General features: G+C 38.0%; 1 protein-coding gene across 1 annotated transcript in view; it reads left to right on the top strand.

The window, feature by feature from the left end:
- LOC126355394 (dynein beta chain, ciliary) overlaps positions 1 to 24,772 on the top strand; it is a 677,699-nt gene that overhangs the window by 467,716 nt on the left and 185,211 nt on the right. Inside the window, exons 55-57 of the mRNA XM_050005692.1 lie at positions 5,023 to 5,256; positions 5,488 to 5,614; positions 13,303 to 13,436. Of these exons, the coding sequence (XP_049861649.1) occupies positions 5,023 to 5,256; positions 5,488 to 5,614; positions 13,303 to 13,436 (495 nt within the window). The remainder of the gene's footprint in view (positions 1 to 5,022; positions 5,257 to 5,487; positions 5,615 to 13,302; positions 13,437 to 24,772) is intronic.

Genomic DNA, 24,772 nt, shown 5'->3' on the forward strand with positions numbered 1-24,772 from the left:
GTTTTTGTCTGAAAGCTTAAATTTTCAATGTCTATTTTTTTCATTGTCTCTGTCTGTGACTCAGTACTGTATGTGGTGAGTAGCAATCTCTCCTTTTCATATTGTCATTATTCCATCATGGACTTTCCATTGTTTAAAGAAAGAAGTCACTATTACATACTTTCTCTTCAAAGTAAACAACCATGGACCTTCCTGTGCTTCATAAAGATAGTTCTAGTTTAGTACCTCATAGTCTCCCAAACTGAAGCCAAACATTGTTTTAGTTTAGTGTCTCATAGTCTCCCAAACTGAAGCCAAAAATGTAAGCAACTAGATACACATTCTGAAAACACAATGGTGCTAGCTAAGTCTGAAGCAAAGCCTGATGTGATATAGTATGTTGAATACAGATGACAAAACCAGATTTTACCCTTGGTATGCATTCACAATGCACTAATCTTTCAAAGTAAAGGACATTTGACCTCAAATGACAAGCTTTTTCTGGTATTGGAGAAGTTTTTACAGCCCATTGTGAAGATTGAACTTTGGTGTCAACATCATAACCATAGATCCACGTCTCACCACCAGTTATGATTCTCCTAAGGAACATTTCACTCTCTTTGTACGATCCGAAAGCTCTTCACAGATTGTGAGGCAAAGGTATTTCTGGGCTTGATTCATGAGCCATGGGACAAACTTAGCAGCAACACAGTGCATCCAAAGATTTAATGAGATGATCCAACTGAAATGTTAAATTCTTCTGCAAACTCTCAGATGTTAAGTTTTCAATTGTCATGGACAAATTTTGTTGACATTCATGAAACGAGCATTGTTGGTAAATGTTGAAGCATGTCCTGAATGAGGGTCATCTTTAGCTCAATCCAGCCATTTTTAAACCGTGTGAACCAATCACAGCACTGAGTACAGCTGAAGCACTCATCAGCATAGGCTTTCTGAATCATTTGGTGTATCTCCAGAAAGGTTCTCTCAAGTTTGATGCAAAATTTAATGCAGACACTTTGTTCCTCTAACTCGGTCATCTTGAAATTCACAAACTGTGTGACGCAATTGTCTATTCAATAATTAACATACATACAACAATGAAACATACAGCATTTACAGATTAAACACAGGCACATGCAAAGATGCCAAACACATTTTGCTCCAACACACCATTGACACAAAATTACAAATGTTCAGGGTGTTTTTTTTTTTTTTTTTTTTTTTTTTAAAAAAAAGCCTCATACATAGTTGTGAAGTTGACAGTATTTTCAGTAACACTTGCAGTGGTAATTTTCACATAGACAGAGTGTTCTTTGGCCTCCTGTCTGCAGTTTTAGTCTTGGAATGATATACATATAACTGGAATGTGTAGATTCCTCATGATTTGTGTCACTTTTTGCAATTTCTGAATTACATTCACTACAGCTGAGACATTCAGTTTCAGTCACTGCCTTCAACTAGTTAGAAGGGTCATTTTTGAAGTAAGAACTGATAGGGTACCTTGTCCACTCATCCTGTCATGTGACGTCCATTTGTGGTCAGCGACTCTTGGCCAGTCTCTCACTCTGCCAACTTTATGTGTGATGTTTCTGCAGGTGTTGGTTCTTTGGCTGTACTGCTTTGGTTGTCACCATATGAGTCAGTAATCCAGCCAATTGTGAAGTGCACATGGTTATTTGGTTTTTATATGCAACACAAGTTTGTCCTGCTCAAATTCATGGGCAGCTTGTTGATGTTTATGTACTGTCACGAACGAAGACTTGACGCAAAAAGTTGATGAGACAATTTGCCAAAACAGTTGCTTCACTATTGGTGAGCTGCATCAGAAATTTCCACAAGTTTCAAGATTGGTAGTTTTTTCACATTGTTACTGACAAACTTAACTACAAAAATATGTGTGAAAGATGGGTGCCGTTTTGACAGAAAAACACAAAACAAAGTGAATGGCACATTCTTTGTCCATTTTGGAGCACTGTCTTAAGGATAGTGACAAGTACTGTGCACTACACTTGAGAGAATAAACAGAATCTAGTGAGAGGCATCATTGAAACTCCCTGACGAAACCACAAAAATTCAAACAAGACCCTTCACTGTGAGAAATCATAGGCATGGTGTTTTGGGCCTGGAAAGGCTTTCTTCTGTTAGACTTTTTACCAAGAGGAATGACAATAAATGCTGACAGATACTGTGAAACAGTATCAAAGCTTAGGTGTGCTATTCAAAATTGCCAGTAGAGACTGCTTCTCTAGCGGTGGCATTCTGATTTAACAGTCAGGTGGCAGAGTTTTTCAATGCTGGAATCCAAAAGCTTGTCCCATGACTTGACAAATGTTTAAATGTTCATGGTGACTATTTTGAAAAATGAAAAAATGTGAATATTGTAGATTGTGATACAATTTACATTCATAAATAAAGTTTCTCCTACTCTATTATAAATTACTTTAAAAAGCACCCTCATAAAAACAGGATTTTTTAAGGATCCGAATAGCTGATTTGACATATTTCTTATCCCTAAATAAATATGTTAGCAACATAGGCTTCTCTTACAGTACAGCACTGTAGAGAATACCAATAGAACTTAAGCTGAGTAAAAACTTTGCACAGAAGCTATGTACTTATAAGGGGGTGGGGATGGGGGAGGGGTTGTTTGGGGAAGGATATCAGCCAGCGAAGTCATCGGATTAGGGAAGGATGGGGAAGGAAATCGGCTGTGCCCTTTCAAAGGAACTATCCCGGCATTTGCCCGGAGCGATTTAGAGAAATCACGGAAAACCTAAATCAGGATGGCCGGACGTGGGAACTGATATATATAGCTGTTGTGTTGGCGAAAAGAAGAAGGAAGAGAGGTATTTAATATCACATCAATAATGAGGTCATTAGAAATTGAAAACAAGCTTGAAATGTGTCAAAGGATGTGGGAGGAAATCAGCCTTGCCCTTTCAAAGATGGCATTTGCCTGGATCAATTTTTGAAAATCACAGTAAATCTAAACCTGAATGGCAGGATGCAGATTTGAATTGCTATCCTCCCAAATATGAATCTAGTATGCTAACCAGTGCAGCACCTTGCTCGGTTGTTGCTGTTATGGAGAAGTGATGCCATAGAGAATGAAATAGTTTCACAAGTCAGATGACTTTGATGTCATTAGAGCTTGTACTTCCCATCAGGTTTACAGTCAAGTGAAGGAACAGCTATACATGTTATATCACTGGATCCGATTATGAGCAGATACTGGGTGTGCTATGAATGGCGCTCTCCATCTCCAAGGACACACAACACTGAGTTTTTCACAGCATGCCTTGTCAAGGGGTATTTTGTGAGTACCTCAGTTCAAGTAAAACTGTCACTGTCAGTGGCAGCTGCTGTATCAATGATAGCAGGATGTGTTTGGTATTGCAGATTGTAACAGAAGAAGCACAGCCCACAGTGCAGCAAATTACTCACTGTTTCATTACTGGGCTGCAATAGTTGATGATAAGTGGTATCATCCACAGCCAGCTTCTTGTTATTGGGCTATAGAGATAATTACTGACATGGGATGATGGCTACTGGATGCTCTGATGTAGGGAAAAAAAGTCACCAGGTTCTAAAAGTCACAGTACACATTGGTGCTCGCTAATGTAGAGTGGCAGTATACCAAAAACCACATCACATGATGCATGTCGCTCATCAACAGGCCATCATTAATGCATGTGGTAGAGGTGCTACCACATGGGGCCTGCTTACACGAGACAAAATAGGCCCCTTACCATGTGGGGCCTGCTTACACGAGACTAAATAGGCCCCTGATACAGCTCTCACTAGCAAGTTATACAGGAAAGTACTGTCCAGTTATGTGCATATGTTTGTTGGCCTATAGCACATTGCATAAGATGTGAACCTGTTGCAAGACAGTGCATCACATTGTCATCTGCAAATTCTGTAAGAACATTTTGAAAAACAGTCCATAGGCAGTCTCACTGGATCTCATCTAAGCTACCGTTGAGCAAAATGAGCATGCCATATACACAGCTCCAACATATATTCATGTCTTTTGGGTACTGGCTGAATGTCATTAAGCCACAGTGGTGTTCTGAAGCTCATGCCATATGGCTTTGTTACCACTGACATCTTCATGGAAAGGAGTTCTACACACTAGTTGAAAGGGATGTCTAATTCTGTTGACTATTTGCATAAACATTCATATACGTCTTTAAAAAAAAAAAAGGTTCATATTTTCACATGTATAGATAGTTCAGCATACTGTCAGTGTAACAGCATTCAGACTAGTTTGAAAAGTGGTGTCCTGAGCATGAGTGATCAAGGGGTAAGTGTGCATATTTTTTCACGCAATATAGCCTGGAACTGCTGACAAATTTTATATGATACTTATTGCCATTTTTACTTTGCAAGCTTGTGACAGACAATGTTACTAACTTTCTGGGATGATGGTGAATGGTAAATGTATCAGTTTGAGGTATGAGCCCATGGTCTGGAAATGACCGAGTTGAAAGTTATAAGTGAAAATCATTCAGATATCATTCGAATACCTCCAACAGTGGAATATGTGTGTTGGTAGTGTTGTTGCTAATATTGTTTGGTAGGCAACTTTCATAGGTATCAGAATGATTTTCCTTATAACGTTTGACTCAGTCATTTCCAGATCAGGGTCTTGAACTCAAATTGATGGATTTATCCTTCTCCATCACCCCTGAAAGTTTATAAAATAACCAGGGTATCACCCTATACTCATACCCTTTAAATCAGTTAGTATGTAAATAAATCCAGTTATATGGAGTCTTCTATTTAACGTGTGATCCAAACTGTGCTGCAGTTTGGCATTTTAGCATTTACTAAGTATTGTGAGAGTGGAAGAAGTGATAACTGACAGAAAAAGTTGTAAGACCAACTGCAGATTGAACTTTAAACCTCTGAATTTTTAGTCTTGATACAACAATTAAACCATAGACCCACACAATTAATTTGTGAATATGCTTGATTAATTTAGCTCCTTTAACTCCCATCCATTTTTAACATTTCTCTTGATTTATTCATTTTTAGCAAGAATTCCTAGAGTCTGCAGCCAGGTTCATGGCTTATGTGCACACATCTGTGAACTCAATGTCACGGGTGTACCTGCAGAATGAGCGGCGATATAACTATACAACGCCTAAGTCATTCTTAGAACAAATTAGCCTTTATGGCAAACTCCTCTGTCAAAAAAGTGCTGAACTTCATGGAAAGGTAGAACGTCTTGAGAATGGACTGGAAAAACTGAAGAGCACTGCTGAGCAGGCAAGTATATGATCAGTGTGTACAGTAAATAACAGAATATGGAAAAGGACAACCTTAGCATTAAATTTGAAGTTTTATGTAATATTTGTGCACTTATTTTAACAACCAACTCCTTATTATTGCTAACATTTTTTATGGTCTTTGATAATGTTTCATTTGATTAGTTCTTTTATTGGTATCGTTCAACATGGATTTTTTTTTAAATATTAATTACTGATTGTAATATCCTAGGTTGATGATCTGAAAGCCAAGTTAGCTGTTCAGGAAATAGAGCTGAAACAAAAGAATGAAGCAGCAGATGCACTGATTGAAGTTGTAAGAGTAGAGACTGAAAAAGTGTCAACAGAAAAAGCAGTTGGTGAGTAAAAAAAATTAACTCTTATGGAATGATTTGCATATATAGACTTTTTTTAAAAAAAATGTTGTTGGAACATACTGTATATGCATTCAAATCACAGATGCCAGTTTGTCAAAAGGCATAACAGTAGAACCTTAGATTCCATCCTGAAAATCAGACTGTAACACTGTGTTGTGAATGTCCAAATTCTAAAAAGAATGTACACCAACAGTGCTGAAGCCACTGTTGCTGGAAAACAGCTGATATTGTGGAACATTGTTGTCATGTGAGTAATCCTGGCTCCCTAATCAGTTGCTATACACTGGTTCAAGACACTATGGAGCTCCTCCTATAAGCACCAGAACAACAAAAGAGATTAAACAACACTTTTCAACTTTTATTTATGCAATAACAGATTCAGTTTTTGGCATTTTTTCGCCAGAATTTGTGACTCTTTCTTATTTCTCGCACTTTTGACAATAGTGTACTACACTTTGCTGAAAGAGAGAGAGAGAGAGAGAGAGAGAGAGAGAGAGAGAGAGAGAGAGATAACCACATTTATATTATAGATCTAGCACTATGTGTCATTGTAAGACAGAAGACAAGAAAACTATAGGGATCGCAGAAGACAAGGTGTTGTAGGTGCATGATAATAACATTTAAATCTGGCATCCTGTATTTTCAAAGTGACAACAAAGTTATTGCGGTAATCCTTATTTCATGAAAATCAGAATGTATATAAAGTATCCTTTCTGGGTGTACAATCACCCTGTTAAATAATTCAGTTTCCACCAACACAACAGGAGTACAATAACAACATAAACATAAAGTGTACAAATTCCCAGTCTTACTAGCCTCATGTATGAACATCGATAACAATGTAAATGAAAGTTAATGGTATACAAGGATAAAATGTTAAGTAAGAAAATGAGTTTTGAAACTCACCAACATATGTTTTGTTTTAACGATGATATAAAAAGTACATGACACTGTTTTAACATACACCAATAACAAATAAACTTATCATCACAAGCATAAGATAAGTAAAAACCACATGTTCTAAGTATCACAATCATAAAATAAATAAAAATTACAAGTCGTAATTTTCATATTAGAAAATAGGAAAATATGCTAACACAGATAATGTCAGCATTCAGGAGCAATACAAAGGGTACAACTAATGAATCTTACTAGTCTCACATATGAGAGCCTATGAAAATGTAAATGAAAGTAAATGATATAGGAGGATAAAAAGATTAAGTAAGTAAAATGTCCAATATACCTTTGGGAGAATCCACTGAATTAATTAGGAAGAACATTCTATAACATGGTTAACTTAGCATCCCACAAATTACAAAAGTAGCTCAATTATTGACTAGTGTTAGCCCATCACTATTTCTCATTCAGTGGTGAATTTTTCAAACAACTCAAGGGGCTGGCAGTGGGTTGCTGTCTTGCAGGCATCCAGGCTGATATCTTTCTATAGTTCAATTCTTTTATCTTGGCGGCTCGCACATGCCCGCCCAGATGCAGGAGATTGCTGCGTTGCCAATTGCACAGGACGCACATGTCAAGAGAAGCAGCGCCATAGTATAGCATAGTTCGCAAGCTTACGTTTAGAGGGGAGTACGCAGTTCATGAAGTAAAGCCACCACGGCCGCTTTAAAATAATAAAGCCAAATGGGCCCGGTGTAAATAAAACTTTTATTACAGTCGCGAAAGACGGAATATTTCACAATATTACGTATGACACCTATGTGGTACTTAAATTAAATGAGATATTGTTATACAGTAAATTTTATAAGAAATTTAGGTATCTTGTCCACATTTCATTCTCAACATTGTGGCAATTAAAATCTACCATACGGAAAGTATACGCTACGGACCTCTGCAAACTCTTCAAAATTTCGTGCAATGGTTTACTACATTTAATGCTGCACAATAACTGCGTTGAACATCGAAACAAAATTGAGTCATTTATGGGGGGAAGGTATCAGTCAAGAAGATGTGTAAAAATCAAATTTTTGGGGCAAATAGTTTTTGCGAAATTGATGTATCAAAGTAGTGGGAACACCATGTGTCTGCACAGGCAAGCAGTGCAGTGATGACAAAATCGCACACAGCGCGGAATGCGAGGAGCACATGTCTGCAGCAGCGAAAGGGTTAATGAAGAGACAAAGCACTAGAAATTTTAAAAAAAAAAACTGCATTCAAATGAATAAAATTCATGAAGTAAGACACTTCGATGTTATTTTTAAATAAAGAAAAAAATCATGCACTGCCCAAGGTTTGAACTCACAACCTTCCGCTTTGGAGCCCGACACCTTTACTGTAACGCTAACGTAGCTCATCGGGCTATCAAACTCCATGAGGACTCTAATATGTGATGCATAATACTGACAAACACTGTTGGTATGATTATAAATTACTCATGCTTCGTCGAAGTACAATAGGAAATACACAATTACCGCTGTTCTTTATTGGGAAAAAGCGGTTCGTGAGATTGATACAAACACCTTTCCTTGCTATCGCCTGAATTAGGAGTCTTATTGCATGTTTGGTTTAATTAATTAATAGAATATGAAGCAGTTGGTATAAAGAATGCTTTTTCCAAACTTTCTATAAAAGAAAGTTTGCTATCAAGACATTGCTTTTGTTCTATTACTTTATTTATCACGGAACGTTTCTAAAACTGGAGACACTCGTCCGTGCTCTGCACTGCAGTCGAGATCTGGCAACGTCGTTCTCTGTTCATTGGCTGACTGTGTTTTGTGAAGTCAGATGTGCAGAACGAACCTAAACTCGGCCGTCAACATAAATGACGCGCACTTTAGTTGATATTGAACATAAAATACTGAATAATAATTCTGCCATTGTTAAAAATTTGTATACTACAGAAGATACATAGATTATATGATTATTTTATTACATGGTGATACCAGTGTACATAATTTACACTGGATCTTCAGCAGCATGCATCTTTCATTGAAGTTTACCACCAAAACAGAGACAGATAATGGGATCATTTTCTTAAATTTGAGAACTGCAAAATGTAATGGTACACAACCATTCAACATATTCAGGAAAGAAATAACTATGGATGTTATTATCAATAGTAACACATGTCATCCAGTGTCTTACAAGCATGCTTTTCTACACAGTGTTACAGATATAGTTATCAGAAGTCCTCGATCAGAACAATGTGTAGTGGTACACTTTAAAGTATGTAGCTTTGAAGAACCGGTATGATCCACAGTTAATAGATAAACTATAGACCAAAAATTAAAGCCCAAAGACAAGACTGAAAAGTATGAAATTACTTCAGAAGAAATTATTGCAGGACCAGCACCTAAGTATGTTGTTTTACTGTATTTTGCCAATGTCTCAGATAAGACAAAACAAATTTTAAAAAAAAGCAATATTACTTTGGCATTTCAGACTCAGAGTGGGTTAGGAATGAAAATGTAACATCATACTGAACAAGGATCTATTTATTACCAGTCTGGTATTTACAGTATGAATTGCTTACAGTTAAGATTTATATTGGCCTAATAGGTAGAAAATTATGAACAAGGTTTAAAGGGCACATATATCTGAGCAATTCATCTGCATTAGGTATGCACCTAAAACCATGCCATCACACCACACGGAACATCTCTGATCAAATTCAATTGTTACACTGCGAATATAATAGTGGCATCATGAACTTATTGCAGGAAACTGAAATATTTGCAGAGATGATTGTACACCCATAAAGAATACTAAATTAATGAACTGATTTAAAAATTAAACATTGTCTCTACAACTTTATTGACATCTTTAAGAATATAGGATGCAAGGGTTAATTGTACCATTTGCTTACTAGGATGGAATCTTGTAATCTTCCATTCCAGCAGCTTTTCTTCTTTCTGTTTTGTGTTGACAACAGGGTTATATAGTAGTATAAATTGTTGTCATATTTATGTTGTTATTGTTGCTTTCTGAATATGATTGCTGATCATAACTGTGTTAGCATATTTTTCTGTTTTAGAATTTGAAGATTGGGAATTGTGATTTTTTACTTACCTTATGCTTGTGATGACTACAACTTATGGTTTTTACTCATCTTATGCTTGTGATGGAAAATCATATGTTGTTAGTGTGCAGCATAATTTTTTTATTATTGTTAAAATTTAAGTTGGTGAGTTTCACAGCTCATTTTTCTTACTTAATATTTTACCCTTGCACACCATTTACTTTTACTTTCATTTTTATGAATAGTTATATGTGAGGGTAGTAACACTGATAAGTTGTATCCTTTGTATTACTCCATGTGCTATAGATGTGTTGGAGGAAACTGAATTGTTCACAAGGATGATTGTACACCCATACAGGATATTTGATGTATATACTGATTTTAATGAAATAAGAATTACCTTAATAACTTTGTTGTAACTTCGAAGGCATAGTATGCCAGATTTAAATGTAATTTTCATGCTTGTGATGACACATAGGGGTAGATCTTTAATATAAATGTGGTTAAATCTTTATTCCTTTTAATTGCTTCTGAAGTAGATTTCTGTTAGCTGTGTCAGCATGCCCCCTTATTTTACACACAGGAGATTATGACCTGCATTTTCTACTTACCATATGGCATGTTGACATTTTGTGCCTGATTTAGCTATAATAATGACAATTATGTCACCCATTTTGTATATTGTTATAACAACAGTGGTTAGTTTTTTCTTCTCTTATTTAACACTTTACCTAGCACACTTTTTAGAGTTTCACTGTATATGTGGATAAATTGGTGTACAAGTAAACGCAAAAAGTGCTGCTTGTACCATTTGTGTTTACTTTATGTTTATAAGATATTTGTTCTTAATTATCAGTTGTATTGTCCAAACCAAACTTTCCTGCAAAAATAAAATAAAATAAGCCCTGACTTCTATTTTAATCTTTTACTTAGGATGCATCATAGTATTTTATATAAATGTGTTTTACATTTTAACCTTGTAATCTTTGATGTTTTCAAGTATGTTCAATGTTTGTAGTATCTTTGAACTCCGTGGGTTGGACCATGACATTGTGATTATAAGTAATTCTATTATTGATTATACTGAGCCTATTTAATGCCTTCATTTGTAGGGGTTAGTACCTGCATTTCACACAGTTATTGTGTTCGGAATTGTTCTGCTTAACTCTAATTATGTAACTTTAATTTTAAAAAATGTATGATGTTAAATGTTTATAAAATTGTGGAGGGATCAATGGTGACAAGCAAGGTGTGTGGTAGGAGTGAGCGGGCACAGATTTGAGATGATACAGGAAATGGTTGATATCTTTTATGTAGGAAGATAGTCTTTATACTGTTGGTTGCAGGTTTTGATCAACTAAGGCGGATATATGATTGGTGGATGCCCTGAAGCCAGCAACTATGGGACAGCAGTGTGATTGTGTTTGTGGAAGAACCTTCTAGTAAACAACAGTACTTACATTTTGGCAGTTGCCATTCTTTCCAAGCTAAACGTTTCCTTCCATACACCCTTGGCATTCAAGACAACAGTATCTCAAAGGTGGTCAAAAATTCTAGAAAAGTGCAAGGTATCTTTAATATAGGATACTTTTCAGGTGCTTGCTCACATGTCTGACCACCTGTGGAGCACCGTCCAGCCAGATAAAGATATCCATTTATTGGCTGCCTGTAACTGCTGCCATCAACAAATCTGACATGGTTCATAGGTCCACTAGTGGTAACAGAAAACCATAGAAAGTTGGCGAGCTAAGACAGAAAGAGAAAGCCCACCTTCACACTTTTAAAAAAATATATAAAATGAAGTAACTGACTTCCCATATCAGAAATGACCAGGAAAAGAGACCGGAGGAGGGTATGGCAACATTACCCTCATTTACACATCACCTTTATATTGTTTAAATTATAATGTAGTCAAAGTAGTGAGGTGTTGTTGCTATTATATGAATTAAATTATATAACTCAAATAATACTCAACTTTGTGGACAAATGCTTTTCAAATTATATATCCCTCTGACCTGCAATTACAACTGAAGTTGTGCCAAAACAGCTTTAAACAAATTATTGATCTGTTAAAAATTGTATATTTTATTATTATTGTTATAATCATGGGTGTTAGTGAGACATTAAGAGTATGTAGGTGGGACAGCAATTTAATTTTGGGAAAGGGGAGGGAGGAGAGAAGATGTAGCAAACTGTTACACACCGTATCGTCCATAGAATGGAACCCTGAATCCACACTGTATGCAGAAAATAACTACCAGTTCTTAAACACTTAATACAGAGAGTTTCTGTTCCCTTACAGTTACATAATTTGGTCTCTCTCTCTCTCTCTCTCTCTCTCTCTCTCTCTCTCTCTCTCTCTCTCTCTCTCTTTTTAGCTCGTACAGGAAGGAAAGAGGGAAGGAAGATTATGGTTCACATTCCGTCTACATGGAGTTTTCAGAACATTTACATTTTATTTCATGAGACCATGATACTCACTGAATGAAAAGCTAGTTTCTCTTTAACTTTAAGAGCAAATTTATGTCAATTGTATGTTCTTGTAGTGCAGAATGGACAGTGGCACATAGTTTGTAATAATGAGACCACCCATGTACATCATGTGTTGCAGTAAGTGTCACTCCACATAATAGTATGCACTGAAGAGGTAATATAGTAGATATGTAACACCATAATTGCCAAGTATTTTTAGCCTTCCCACACATCTTGGAGGTAGAGACAATCTACATTTAGCAAACAGACAACAGCTTTGGTCAACATAATATGAATTTCATCCTTAACCTGAAGTAAAATGAAATATAAAACCAAGAATAAAAATAACACGCAGAAAAATACATTAATCCATGCATTATCACTATGACTCACTTTGTTGTAGTAATGCATATGTGTCTGTCACAGACAAGCAACTGGTCTCAGTGTTATATGCAAAAACACTATTGGAGCTCATTTGTCAAAGACATAGGCTGCAACCAGAGGAGATTATTGCAAGCAGTAGTAATTATCTGTACTGTAATATTGTTATGTAGAGTGGTCACTCTTCTTGCAGTGTGATTTCAGGTTAACATGTGAATGGTTTTGAGGGTGGATGGCCGTAGGTCGGCATTTGGTTGTCACTACAGTTAAAAATATGACAGTTTTGGCAAAAAATGTGATCTGAGAAGAAAAGTTGTACTTCTGCATCAAAAGAGGTGCAAATTGATAGAGAATATTGATTCACAGCCTGCTTTACTTTATATCTGAAATAGTTAGAAATGAACATTGTATTTAAGATGTGGAAAGCTGCTACTCCTTAAGGAGGTCACAGTTTACCATTTGTACTATTCACCTCATGTTTGTCTTTTTGTACGTAATGTTAAATCACCTGTATTCTGTAAATGTAAAATTTGTTTTGCTGTCGTTGTTCCCCCGCTGTTGTGGTATGAATGTTTGTATGTAGTTACGTAATATTAAATCACCTGAATTCTGTAAATGTAAAATTTGTTTTGCTGTTGTTGTTCCCCTGCTGTTGTGGTATGGATGTTTGTATGTAGAACTAAATATATTTGTATCAACATTTCTATTTACTTCACGTTTAATAATGCTCAATTCTGTATGAGCATTATTCTTGGAATGCAAAAAGTTTTAGACATATGTAGGGCATTTTCAAAAGAACACACACATAATTTTTGATATAATAACTACTGTACATTTTCAGCCGATGAGGAGGAGCAAAAAGTTGCATGTATCGCAGAAGAGGTGACCAAAAAACAGCAGGACTGTGAAGAAGATTTGGCTAAAGCTGAGCCAGCCCTTACGGCTGCACAAGAGGCTCTTAACACTCTGAATAAGGTAAGAAGTCCAGTAATGGGGCTGTAATTTGTTTCTTAAGCTATTGAAATAGTATGTGTTGTTTCTGTTGGAAATATGTTCACAGTGTTTTGCAGATTATTAACTGCATTTCTCAAAAGACAAAAACTTCCATGTAAAAGGTGGGGTACAGACGAAATCTGCAAGTTCATTATTGAATTGAGGCAGTGCTGTACAATGTCAGAAGAGTTCTGATGGTGGGCTTGCGAGGTGGATTTGGTGCAGGCAGAGTATATTAAAAAATGCATTCTACCTTCACCAAATCTTCCTCACAATTCTGCTGCCAGTCACAGACTTTAAGAATGGTTATTCTCACATGTGAGCTTAACAAAGTAACAATTTGTCAACAATAAATTAAGTAACATGCATAAAAAGTCTAATTTTGTTATTCAAAATCATTATATGAAACTATGAAAGAAGTGGCTGTGATTTGTGCAATTGTATGAAGAACAATGTGTGTTCAGTTGTTGGAAAGTATTCTATATTGTAGACTCTGGATCCACATCTAAACAAAAGCAAATACATTTTTGTAAGTAAAATTGTAACGATCTATAAACATAAGTTAATACATTTTTGTAAACACACACACAAACACACACACACACACACACACACACACACACACACACAAATCACATTATAACCACCACCACACTCCAGGCACTGCACGGATCAAATGGGATGAGTGGCAGTCTCAGCTAGAATGATAGATGAGTGGATAAGACATGGAAGAAATGTGGGCTGGAGTAGCTGGAGAGAGAGAAGCATAGCAGGGGATCAGTTAAATAAGATTGTGAAAATGTGGAACACACAAGTGTGCCAGAAGTGGCTGAAAAAATATGGTGGGAGGAATAATATGGAAGAACATCATGTGTGATAGAAAGAGAATACAGGTGGATTAGTATGGAGTAGGAAAATACTAGAGTGAAGAGTGAGGCTGGTGTGGGACATAAAGACTGAATATTGATTTGGGAAGATGGTGGGGGTTGAAGCAGATGGATGATGGGGACTATCAGAGATTGAGAGCAGCAGGATTGAAGAAGGAAAGCATGTGCTGAAAGAACAGTTCCCATCTGTGATCTGTGCAATACAGAAATGTCCGTGGTAGGGACAGAGGATGAAGGATTCATGTGGAGTGAGTTTTGAACCAGCTTCTGAATCCAACCACATTATTTTGAGCTGCATGCTCTATAGCCCAGCAGTCTTGTTGATCTTGGGCTACTGTTTGACAATGACATGTCATGCCTTGGGATAGGTTACTTTTTGTCATACCCTTATTGAACTATATGCAGTGACTCCAAGGAGGGTAGTAGATGACATGTCTGATTTTGGTGGTGGCCTTGTCTCTGATGAGATATGAAATGTCAGTGACAGGTCTGGAATATGAAGACATGAGCACATGTGGGAGTTAGGACATGTGCTGAAGCCTTCTACTTGAATGTGACCCATAGAGCAGTACATTGCTAGTTGGAATAGCATGATTATGGACAAACATATCAGATTCTGTGTTCTGTTGGATATCACTTTCATATGGAGCAAGAGACTAATGGAGAGCATATCCCACAAGGGATAAACAGACACTGGAAAAGTCCTGGGAAGAGTAAATGTCACAGTTGTTTCATTTTTGGGTGGTACTGCATTATTTAGAAGATGCTCCTTTGTTGCAGGCGTAAGGAGTGTTGGGTGAACATAGAGAAAAGATGTGCTTTTGGAATCAGTTGGAAGGAGAGTGACAGTCTGCAAAGAATGTCAGCATACTTGGAGAGGGACAGGTTATCACTGCAGAAGTGTCATCTGCATGTGATGTGACTGTATGGGAGGGACTTTTTGCTAGAACAGTTCTTATAGAGACACACGTAAGGTGTTGTTCAACATCAAGAAAGGTAGCCAGCTGAGCTGAGGAGGATTAATTGAAATGAATGGCAAAGGAATAATCATGGTATTTCCCCACACTGATATTAAATCACAAAAATGTATTCAGTGAATCTGAATCAGTGAGGGATTTAGAGTTCTGAATATGCTGTGGACACTGAAAGAATGTTTTACATGTCAAATAAATGGCATGAAACAGGGTAGTGTCATGATAATAGTTAAAGCATTTTTAAGGTTTGTGTTCAAAGAAGAAGAAACTATGGGTGAGGAATGAGAAAGAAAGTGGTGGCTTTGGACTCAAACAATTGTTGAGGGAAGTTATGCTTGATGGTATAGAGACCACGTGCAATGGAGATTTTAGTGTATATGAAGGTGTACCAACTATGGCAGAGTAAAGGTGTACCAATTATGGGAGAGTAAAGGTGGTGAAGGAACAGGAAATGCAGGGAACTGGTGGAAGAAGTTGTTTGTGCTTTGGTGGATGCTAGAAGTTGTATGTGCTTTGGTGGATGCTGTGGTGCTATCTTTTTAGCAGAAGGAGTTGTTTGCCTCTCTATGGAGGAGGATACTTTGTGAACATTGTGTAAACATATTTGGTTGTAGTTGGAGTGATTGATTTAAATGAATATTAGGGAGCATATAGAAAGTGGGAGTTCTAGGAGTAGTGGTGACTATGGAATGAGACAGACTTAGAGAGGAGATTTTTGGATGGGCCAAGGTATTTGAGGACAGCACTTCCGTAATTACAGTGCTGCAACAGGGCATGAATATGGGTGTGTCCATCAGCTGACTATATCCCCTTCTTCCCATCCCCTGTCCTATATCAGGTAATCTGCAAATCTAGAGAGTGGTGAAACTTTTATCTGTAGAAAGTTTGGTCGTGTGGTGGATGCAATTTCTTTCTGAGTTAGTACGCTCTCATTGAGGAGAAGCCAAAGGAAGTAAGTATGAGGTGATGTTGGACGTTAGAATCATGGAAAGTTAGTAATGAGTAGTTGGCTTGGAGCAACCAAAATACATGAGATGTTGTTCAATTCTGGTTTCAATCTGATTTCCTTCAAATTAATCAGTCACCAACAATACCTTCATCTGTGTAGGTCCAACTCATTTAATGCCAGAAAGTCCATGCCATACATTTTGGTTACCCATAAATGCCAAACCTACAGTGGCGTGTAATTCTTCCTCCAATATTCTGGCAATCGAATTCGTGCTTTTATCATTCAATATTACCCTGCCCATCTTGTCTAGAAACAGATTTCTCATGTGTCACCTGAATACATATTCAAAGCTTCTCACATGTCAGTTGGTAAACCACAGAGAAGTGCTGCCTTTGGCACTCAGATCTACTCAGGACTGGAGCAACTATATCATGTTCTTACCAGGATTTAATCTACACCTCTTGCCTTGAGATGAGGAATATCTTCACTAGAAGCTTTTTCTCCTTTCCACAGGTATTCTCCAAACAGGCCAATCTAAGTGATATTCTTGTCAGTCCCCACATCATTCAAGCTCCCAAGCCAGTGATCCATGTAACATCCCAAGTGGAAGATTAAGATGCATCATCTTTTACTGTCCTCCATTGCAGCTTAATTAATGATTTTCTACTCCATCAGAGGAATGGCTATCTTTTAAAATATCCAAAACAACCACCCACTTCACTACGACAGCTTTTCTGCACGGAGTAGGCAAAGATTGTCTCTCTAGCATATTCTGCATCAACAAACCCTTTGTTGCTATAAACCAGTTATTTGTCTGTGATTGTGTTTGTTGATCATAGAAAATAATGCTCAGTGTATATCTTATCTATAAAGTAATTTTTTTATATTTGTACAATATTATGAAAAGGATAGTTGCTACTCACCATATATTGGAGATTCTGAGTTGCAGATATGCACAACGAAAAGATCATCAGGAAATGATATTTCACCCAACGTGGCCTTCGTTGGAGATGGAACATACACACACATAATCATACATATGTAACTAACATACACATGGAGGCAGTCTCTGCCTGCTGGGGCCTCACCAGCCAGAGACTGCTGGCATGCGCGCGCGCGTGTGTGTGTGTGTGTGTGTGTGTGTGTGTGTGCGTGTGCGCGCAACTGCATGCACGTGCACACTCTGTCTCCAACGAAGGCCTTGTTGGCCGAAAGCTCATTTCCTGACAGTCTTTTTGTTGTGCCTATCTGAAACTCAGCATCTCCACTGTATGGTGAGTAGCAATTATCCTTTTCCTAATATTGTTGCATTCTACCCTGGATTCTCCATTGTTCAATTTTTTGATATGTGATCATTTTTGAAAAATGTAATCAATGTTCAAATAAACAATGATAGGAAAAGGCCTGCTCATTAGATTTTAATGTATAAATACTGGCCAACATAATAAAACAATGTGTTTTAGTCTTTTCGACAAGATCTTCTTCTCCCAAAGAAAAGAGGGAAAGAATGTGAAGTTTCTGGGGTCAGGGGTTAAAAGGGACAGCATCTTACTTTAGAACAAGTTATCAAGTGCGTAATTCTGAGGTCGTGTTGATTATATGAAGAATTAAATTTCCCACTCTTGATGTATGAAGTATTTAGGGCACTAGAATCCTGTTGTATAGCGTGACCTTCAGCATAATATTTCGCACTATGAGTCTACTCAGAGACTCTCTGTCTGTGTACCATCTTTCCATTCAGGTATATGACCATTACAAAGATACAGAAAGCTGGATGAGGTCAGCTGGTATCTGGTACACATAATCTCATAGCTGTCTCTTTAATAAATAGGCTCTTTGGAGTGATTAAAGCTTATGTAGGTAATTGTCATAGGCAACACAGGATGAGTCTTACATAGGATAAAGCCACAAGAATAAGCATACCCTTTAATAACAGCCTCAGTTTGTGACTGCCATATACAGCTAAAGCCACTCATTGATGATTAGATCTAGCACTACCAAATTGTGAGGTGGATAGTTGCTTTGTTTTACTCACTGTTTCAAAATCCTCAGGCATTTGCTGTGGGATTAAGATCACCCATTGGTATTTTTTGTGATCTCTCAAAGGCCTTTGATTGTGTAAATCATGGAATTCTTTTAGATAAGCTAAATCATTATGGTTTGAGGGAGGCAGTGCACAAATGGTTTAATTCATACTTAACTGGTAGAATGCAGAAAGTTGAAATAAGTGATTCATGTAATGTTAAAACAACAGCTGATTCCTCAAACTGGGGGGGGGGCCTATCAAGTACGGGGTCCTACAGGGTTCGGTCTTAGGTCCTTTACTGTTCTTGATATACGTTAATGACTTACCATTCCACATTGATGAAGATGAAAAGTTGGTTCTTTTTGCTGATGATACAAGTATAGTAATAACATCCAAAAACCAAGAACTAAGTGATGTAATTGTAAATGATGTTTCTCACAAAATTATTAAGTGGTTCTCAGCAAACGGACTCTCTTTAAATTTTGATAAAACACAGTATATACAGTTCCGTACAGTAAATGGCACAACTCCAGTAATAAATAAGGACTTTGAACAGAAGTCTGTAGCTAAGGTAGAATTTTCAAAATTTTTTGGTGTGGCCATTGATGAGAGGTTAAACTGGAAGCAACACATTGATGGTCTGCTGAAAAGTCTGAGTTCAGCTACGTATGCTATTAGGGTTATTGCAAATTTTGGTGACAATAATCTCAGTAAATTAGCTTACTATGCCTACTTTCATTCACTGCTTTCGTATGGCATCATATTCTGGGGTAATTCATCGTTGAGTAGAAAAGTATTCATTGCTCAAAAACGTGTAATCAGAATAATTGCTGGAGCCCACCCACGGTCATCCTGGAGACATCTATTTAAGGATCCAGGGATCCTCACAGTATATATATTCACTTATGAAATTTGTTGTTAATAATCCTACCCAATTCAAAAGTAATAGCATTGTGCATAGCTATAACGCCAGGAGAAAGGATGATCTTCACTATGCAGGGTTAAATCTGACTTTGGCACAGAGAGGGATAAATTATGCTGCTACAAAGTCTTTGGTCACCTACCAAACAGCATCAAAAGCCTGACAGATAGTCAACCAACATTTAAAAATAAATTAAAAGAATTTCTAGATGACAACTCCTTCTACTCACTGGCTGAATTTTTAGATATAAATTAAGGGAGGAGAGGGGAAAAAAAACTAGCTTAAACATGCAATATTTTGTGTAATGCAATATCTTGTACAGACATCTTTTATTAACCTGACACATTCCACATCATGTGTCGTATTCATGATCTATGGAACAAGTATTAATCTAATCTAATCTAATCTAATCTAATCTAATTGGGTGATATTGTGGGCCACTCATCGTGTAGTAGTGTGCCTGAGTGTTTGTCAAAGGAGGAATGTATGTATGCAGTTCTGTGAACATGACTGTCAACTTCTTGGAAGATGGGAGTGTTCATAGCACACTCATCATTAAAATGTAGATGAAAGGTCTACACTTACACACAAAAAATATTGAATTAAACATACTGGATCATGTTCATAGAAATCTAAATGAGTAGGCATATGTCATGGTCGGACCTCCTCAAACCTGATCCACACACTTTAGGGTAAATTCTGCATTGGGCAGTCGGTGCACTTGACACCTTTCATCATTTGAAGAGACGCTAAATTGCTCTTCGTCAGACTGCATTACTTGCCTCCAATCAGCTGCTATCCAGTTTCTGTGTTGTCTGGGTCATTTGAGAGGTTCAGTTTTCTTGTGGCACTGAGAGAAATGGTCTTTTGCATGGTACATGACTCCTGATGTACATTGTGTGCAGTTACCTATGCACTGTTAGCTCAAAAACTGGCCAAGATGGTTCTGCATCACTAACAGCAAATTTTCTGATGGCTCTATTACCAATTATCATTCATTTGTCACTGGTCCAAGTCAGTTAGGATCATTTTTACATTACCCTTACTTCCACATTACGTGGCTTCAGGTACCTTGTAGAGGTGTTGGATGATCCACATTGATTTTCCAAGAAATCTAGCTACATTATTCACAGTGTGGTACCAGGTGAGATAACCACCTACTGGTCAATCAATGCAGTGATGATAAATAACGACATATCTACATAACCTGTAGAGTTTATAAACTCATTAGAGCTGTCAGGCTGCATCCCATAAGTTGAAGCTGAAGGTGGGTGTACCTGACATACTGATGCACCAGGCATGCTGTGCAGATCACCATCATCACCAACAGAACCAAGGGAGGGACTGTACTGATCCCAAGAATTCCTATCATTTCAACAAACTTACCTTCCTAGTTCAAATACTTGCAGTTTCCCTTGTAAGTGGCCTTCTTGATCACTATAAATAAGGGTCAAGGACAAACGTCAAAAGTGGCAGGTATTCATCTGATCACATCATGTTTTTCACATGGATAGCTCTACATTGGCTCCCCACATGTATCAAGAGTGAGAAATCTCTACATACACACGTAGAACAAGAAGTCTCAGAGCATTGTTTATAGAGATGTATTACAGTACATTTCTGGCTCTCCATATATAGCAAGATAATTATGATCTTTACCATGCTAGGCTTGCCAGAAACAGTCGTGTGGTTATTTACTCCCTTTCCTGGCACATTTTGTAATTTGCTACCTTGTCATCTAAAATTTCTTCCCTTAAGTAAACGAGTAAGTTGTGAGCAACATGTATTCTATCAGCTACAAACCCCCACCCCACTCCTCTCCCCATTCTGATGCCACAGGTTTTCTGGGTCACAAGTGGCTTTCACCTCAATACCTCCAAGAGATAACTTTTGTGATGGCGCTTATGCATGGTTGGTGAGTTTTGGCATTAACATTTCTTTATAAATAAATGTTAAGCATGGGTAGCATCACAGGGTGCAGCTAGTAGGAAATATTACTGAAAGAGGAAATAGTAGCTAGATAGTACTAGTTTCAGTATGTGAAAGATATCCTATTTGTACCACCTTAGTTTTGCGCTTCCATGGTTTTCCCAGATAGTTTTTATTCTTTCCTCATTAATGAGGACACAACTCTATAAATAAACTAGATCAACTTTCTGGTGCTGTTACAATAAAAATTGGCACCTTCACTTTTTGAACTATTAATTTATGTATCTCACTGCAGATGTGAGAGTGGATTATAAGCCTTGTTGCATCATTTTTTTTTTCTTTTCTCTCTGAATTAAATATGCTGAAAGAACTGAGAGATCCATGAATAACATTACTGCCATAAATATATAAATGGTGTGTCAGAAGCAGTACTGAAATTAGTACTTGAGAACACTAACAGGTATGCTGAAAGTTAATGCAATACTTCTCTTCATCACTAAAAAAGCAGTGTTCAGAACAAGTAAATAGTCATTGTGGAAATGATGATGTCAAAAACTTATGACTGAATTGTTAAGAATTCTATAAGACATAAGTGATGATATTTTTACACCACTGTGTTGCTATAGCCATTTCCTTGTACAATTAGAGCTCTTTGCTTTAACACTATTGAAACATAAAGCAAAAAAATATGTTTTAATGTGCAATTTCTGTGACGTCTCAACAGTAGTTAATGAAGAACAACAACAGAACTGAACATATCAATGTGTGAAAAATAAAGATGACATCAAGAATAAGGAATTATAATGTGATAAAAATGAAATGAGGTAGCAATGGTTTAGCATCTTCAAGACCAAAATATAGAAATAATGTTCTTGAGACATGGTGAAAATATTTGTAGTGGATGAATTCTCTAACTCTCTTCAGAGTATACAAAATATTGATTTCCTGAGCATTGTCCACAACATTTTCTTACTAAGCAAGAGAAACTTGCAGCACACCAGTAAGTGTTGTTACATATCAAGTTCACTAGTGCCCCTGCCCCATCATTTATGCATTTGTGGCACTTGAGGATACTCACGAATCTCAAGGATTGCAGGGTAGCATGCAGGTCAAGTTAGTGAATTATCAAGAGTAGAAAATGTGATTTATTCATCTTGCTCAATACAATATTCAAATCATTTGATTTGATGGTTAGGAGACATGTCAAGTCTTACCATAAAAACATTTTTAGGGGAAATACAAAAATTTACATTATTTTACACGTATTTCTGGGGAACAGCTAATTTCAGTTTTCAGAACTGTTACAAAAAATAAAATAAAATATAATTTTGTTGTTCAAATTGGGGAACAGTCCTCAGTAAATTCTTCACTAGAGTAACAGCACTTTTCCACCAGTAAAGTAAAGAATAGTCTCTTTAGTGAATGAAACCCTATCCCAAATGTATCACTGGCTTTTATCAAACAATGAAAAATCCACCTTGGAATGTAACAATATTATGAGATGCAAAGTTGCTACTCATCATTTAGTGGAGATGCTGAGTCACAAATAGGCACAACAAAAAGATTTTCACACTTACAGCTGTTGGCCAATGGCCTTTGTCAACAATAGACACACACCCAAGCAAATACAACTCACACACACAACTGCAGTCTCAGGCAACTGAAACCACACTGCGAGCAGCAGCACCAGTGCATGATGGGAGTGGTGACTGGGTAGGAGAAAAGGGGGAGGCTGCGGTGTGGAGGGGGAGGGATAGTATGGTGGGGATGATGGACAGTGAAGTGCTGCAGCATGGGTGGCGGGCAGAGGAGAAGTGGGGGGGGGGGGGGGGGGGGGGGGATAGCGGAAAAGGAGGGAAATAGAGAGAAATAAATAAAATAAAATAAAAAGATTGGGTGTGGTGGTGGAATGCTGCCTGTGTAGTGGTGGAATGGGAGAAGGGAAGGGGCTGGATGGGTGAAGACAGCGACTAATGAAGATTGAGGCCAAGAGGGTTACAAGAATGTATTATGTATTGCAGGGAAAGTTCCCACCTGCACAGTTCAGAAAAGCTGGTGTTGGTGGGAAGGATCCATATGGCACAGGCTGCGGAGCAGTCATTGAGATGAAGGATATCATGTTTGGCAGTGTGTTCAGCAACAGGGTGGTCCACTTGTTTCTTGGCCACAGTTTGTCAGTGGCCATTCATTTGGACATACAGCTTTTTGGTTGTCATGCCTGCATAGAATGCAGCACAGAGGTTGCAGATTCACTTGTAGACCACATGACTGGTTTCACAGGTATAGGATGGTGACATTATTGGCCAGACTGAAGTAGGTGGTGGTGGGAGGATGTATGGGGTAGGTATCTTACAGGGGTAATAGCCATTAGGTGAGGGATTGGGAGCAGGGGTTGTGTAAGGATGGGCGAGCATATTGTGTACCTTCGATGGATGGCGGACTACCACTGTGGGAGGGGTGGGAAGGATAGTGGCCAGGACATTTCTCATTTCAGGACATGACGAGAGGTAATTGAAACCCAGGCGGAGAATGTAATTCTGTTGCTCTAGTCCTGGGTGGTAATGAGTTACGAGGGGAATGCTCCTCTGTGGCCAGACAGTGGGGATGTGGGAGCTGGTAGGAGACTGGAAAGATAAGGCACAGGGGATATGTTTTTGTACAAGGTTGGGAGGATAATTATGGTCAGTTAAGGTTTCAGTGAGACCCTCGGTATATTTAGAGAAGGACTGCTCATCACTGCATATGTGATGACCATGGGTGGCTAGGCTGTATGAAAGGGACATCTTGATATGGAATGGGTGGCAGCTGTCAAAGCGGAGGTATTGCTGGTGGTTAGTAGGTTAGATATGGATGGAGGTACTGATGTAGTCTTCTTCGAGCTGGAGGTCAACATCTAGGAAGTTGGCTTGTAGGGTTGCGTAGCACCAGGTGAAGCAAATGGGTGAGAAGTTGTTGAGGTTCTGAAGGAATGTGGATAGGGTGTCCTCACCTTTGATCCAGAAAAAAAGTCGTCATTGAATCTGAACCAGATGAGGGGCTTAAGATTCTGGGTGTTTAGGAAGGATTCCTGTAGATGCCCCATGAATATGTTGGCATAGTATGGTGCCATGCGGGTGCTCATAACCGTACCCTGGATTTGTTTGTCGGTAATACCTTCAAAGGACAAGTAATTGTGGGTGAGGATATAGTTGGTCTTGGTGAATAGGGAGGAGGTTGTTGGTATGGAATCTGTCGGGTGCTGGGAAAGGTAATGCTCAATAGCAGTAAGGCCACGGGCATTAGGAATGTTAGGGTACAGGGTGGTGGCATCGATAGTGACGATCAGGGTGCTGTGTGATAAAGGGACAGGAAATGTGGAGAGTCAGTGGAGGAAGTGGCTGGTATCTTTTACATAGGAGGGTAGGTTCCAGGTAATATGTAGAAGATGTTGGTCTACGAGAGCAGAGATTCTCTCAGTTGGGGCACAGTAACCAGCCACAGTGGGTTGTCCTGGGTGGTTAGGTTTATGGACTTTAGGAAGCATTTAGAAGGTAGGAGTGCAGGGAGGGTAGGGGTCAGCAGAAAGATGGACTCCAGGGAGAGGTTATGGGATGGACTAAAGGATGTGAGTAGTGACTAGAGATCTTGCTGG

Source organism: Schistocerca gregaria, chromosome 3, assembly GCF_023897955.1.
Source record: "Schistocerca gregaria isolate iqSchGreg1 chromosome 3, iqSchGreg1.2, whole genome shotgun sequence".
Taxonomy (NCBI): domain Eukaryota; kingdom Metazoa; phylum Arthropoda; class Insecta; order Orthoptera; family Acrididae; genus Schistocerca; species Schistocerca gregaria.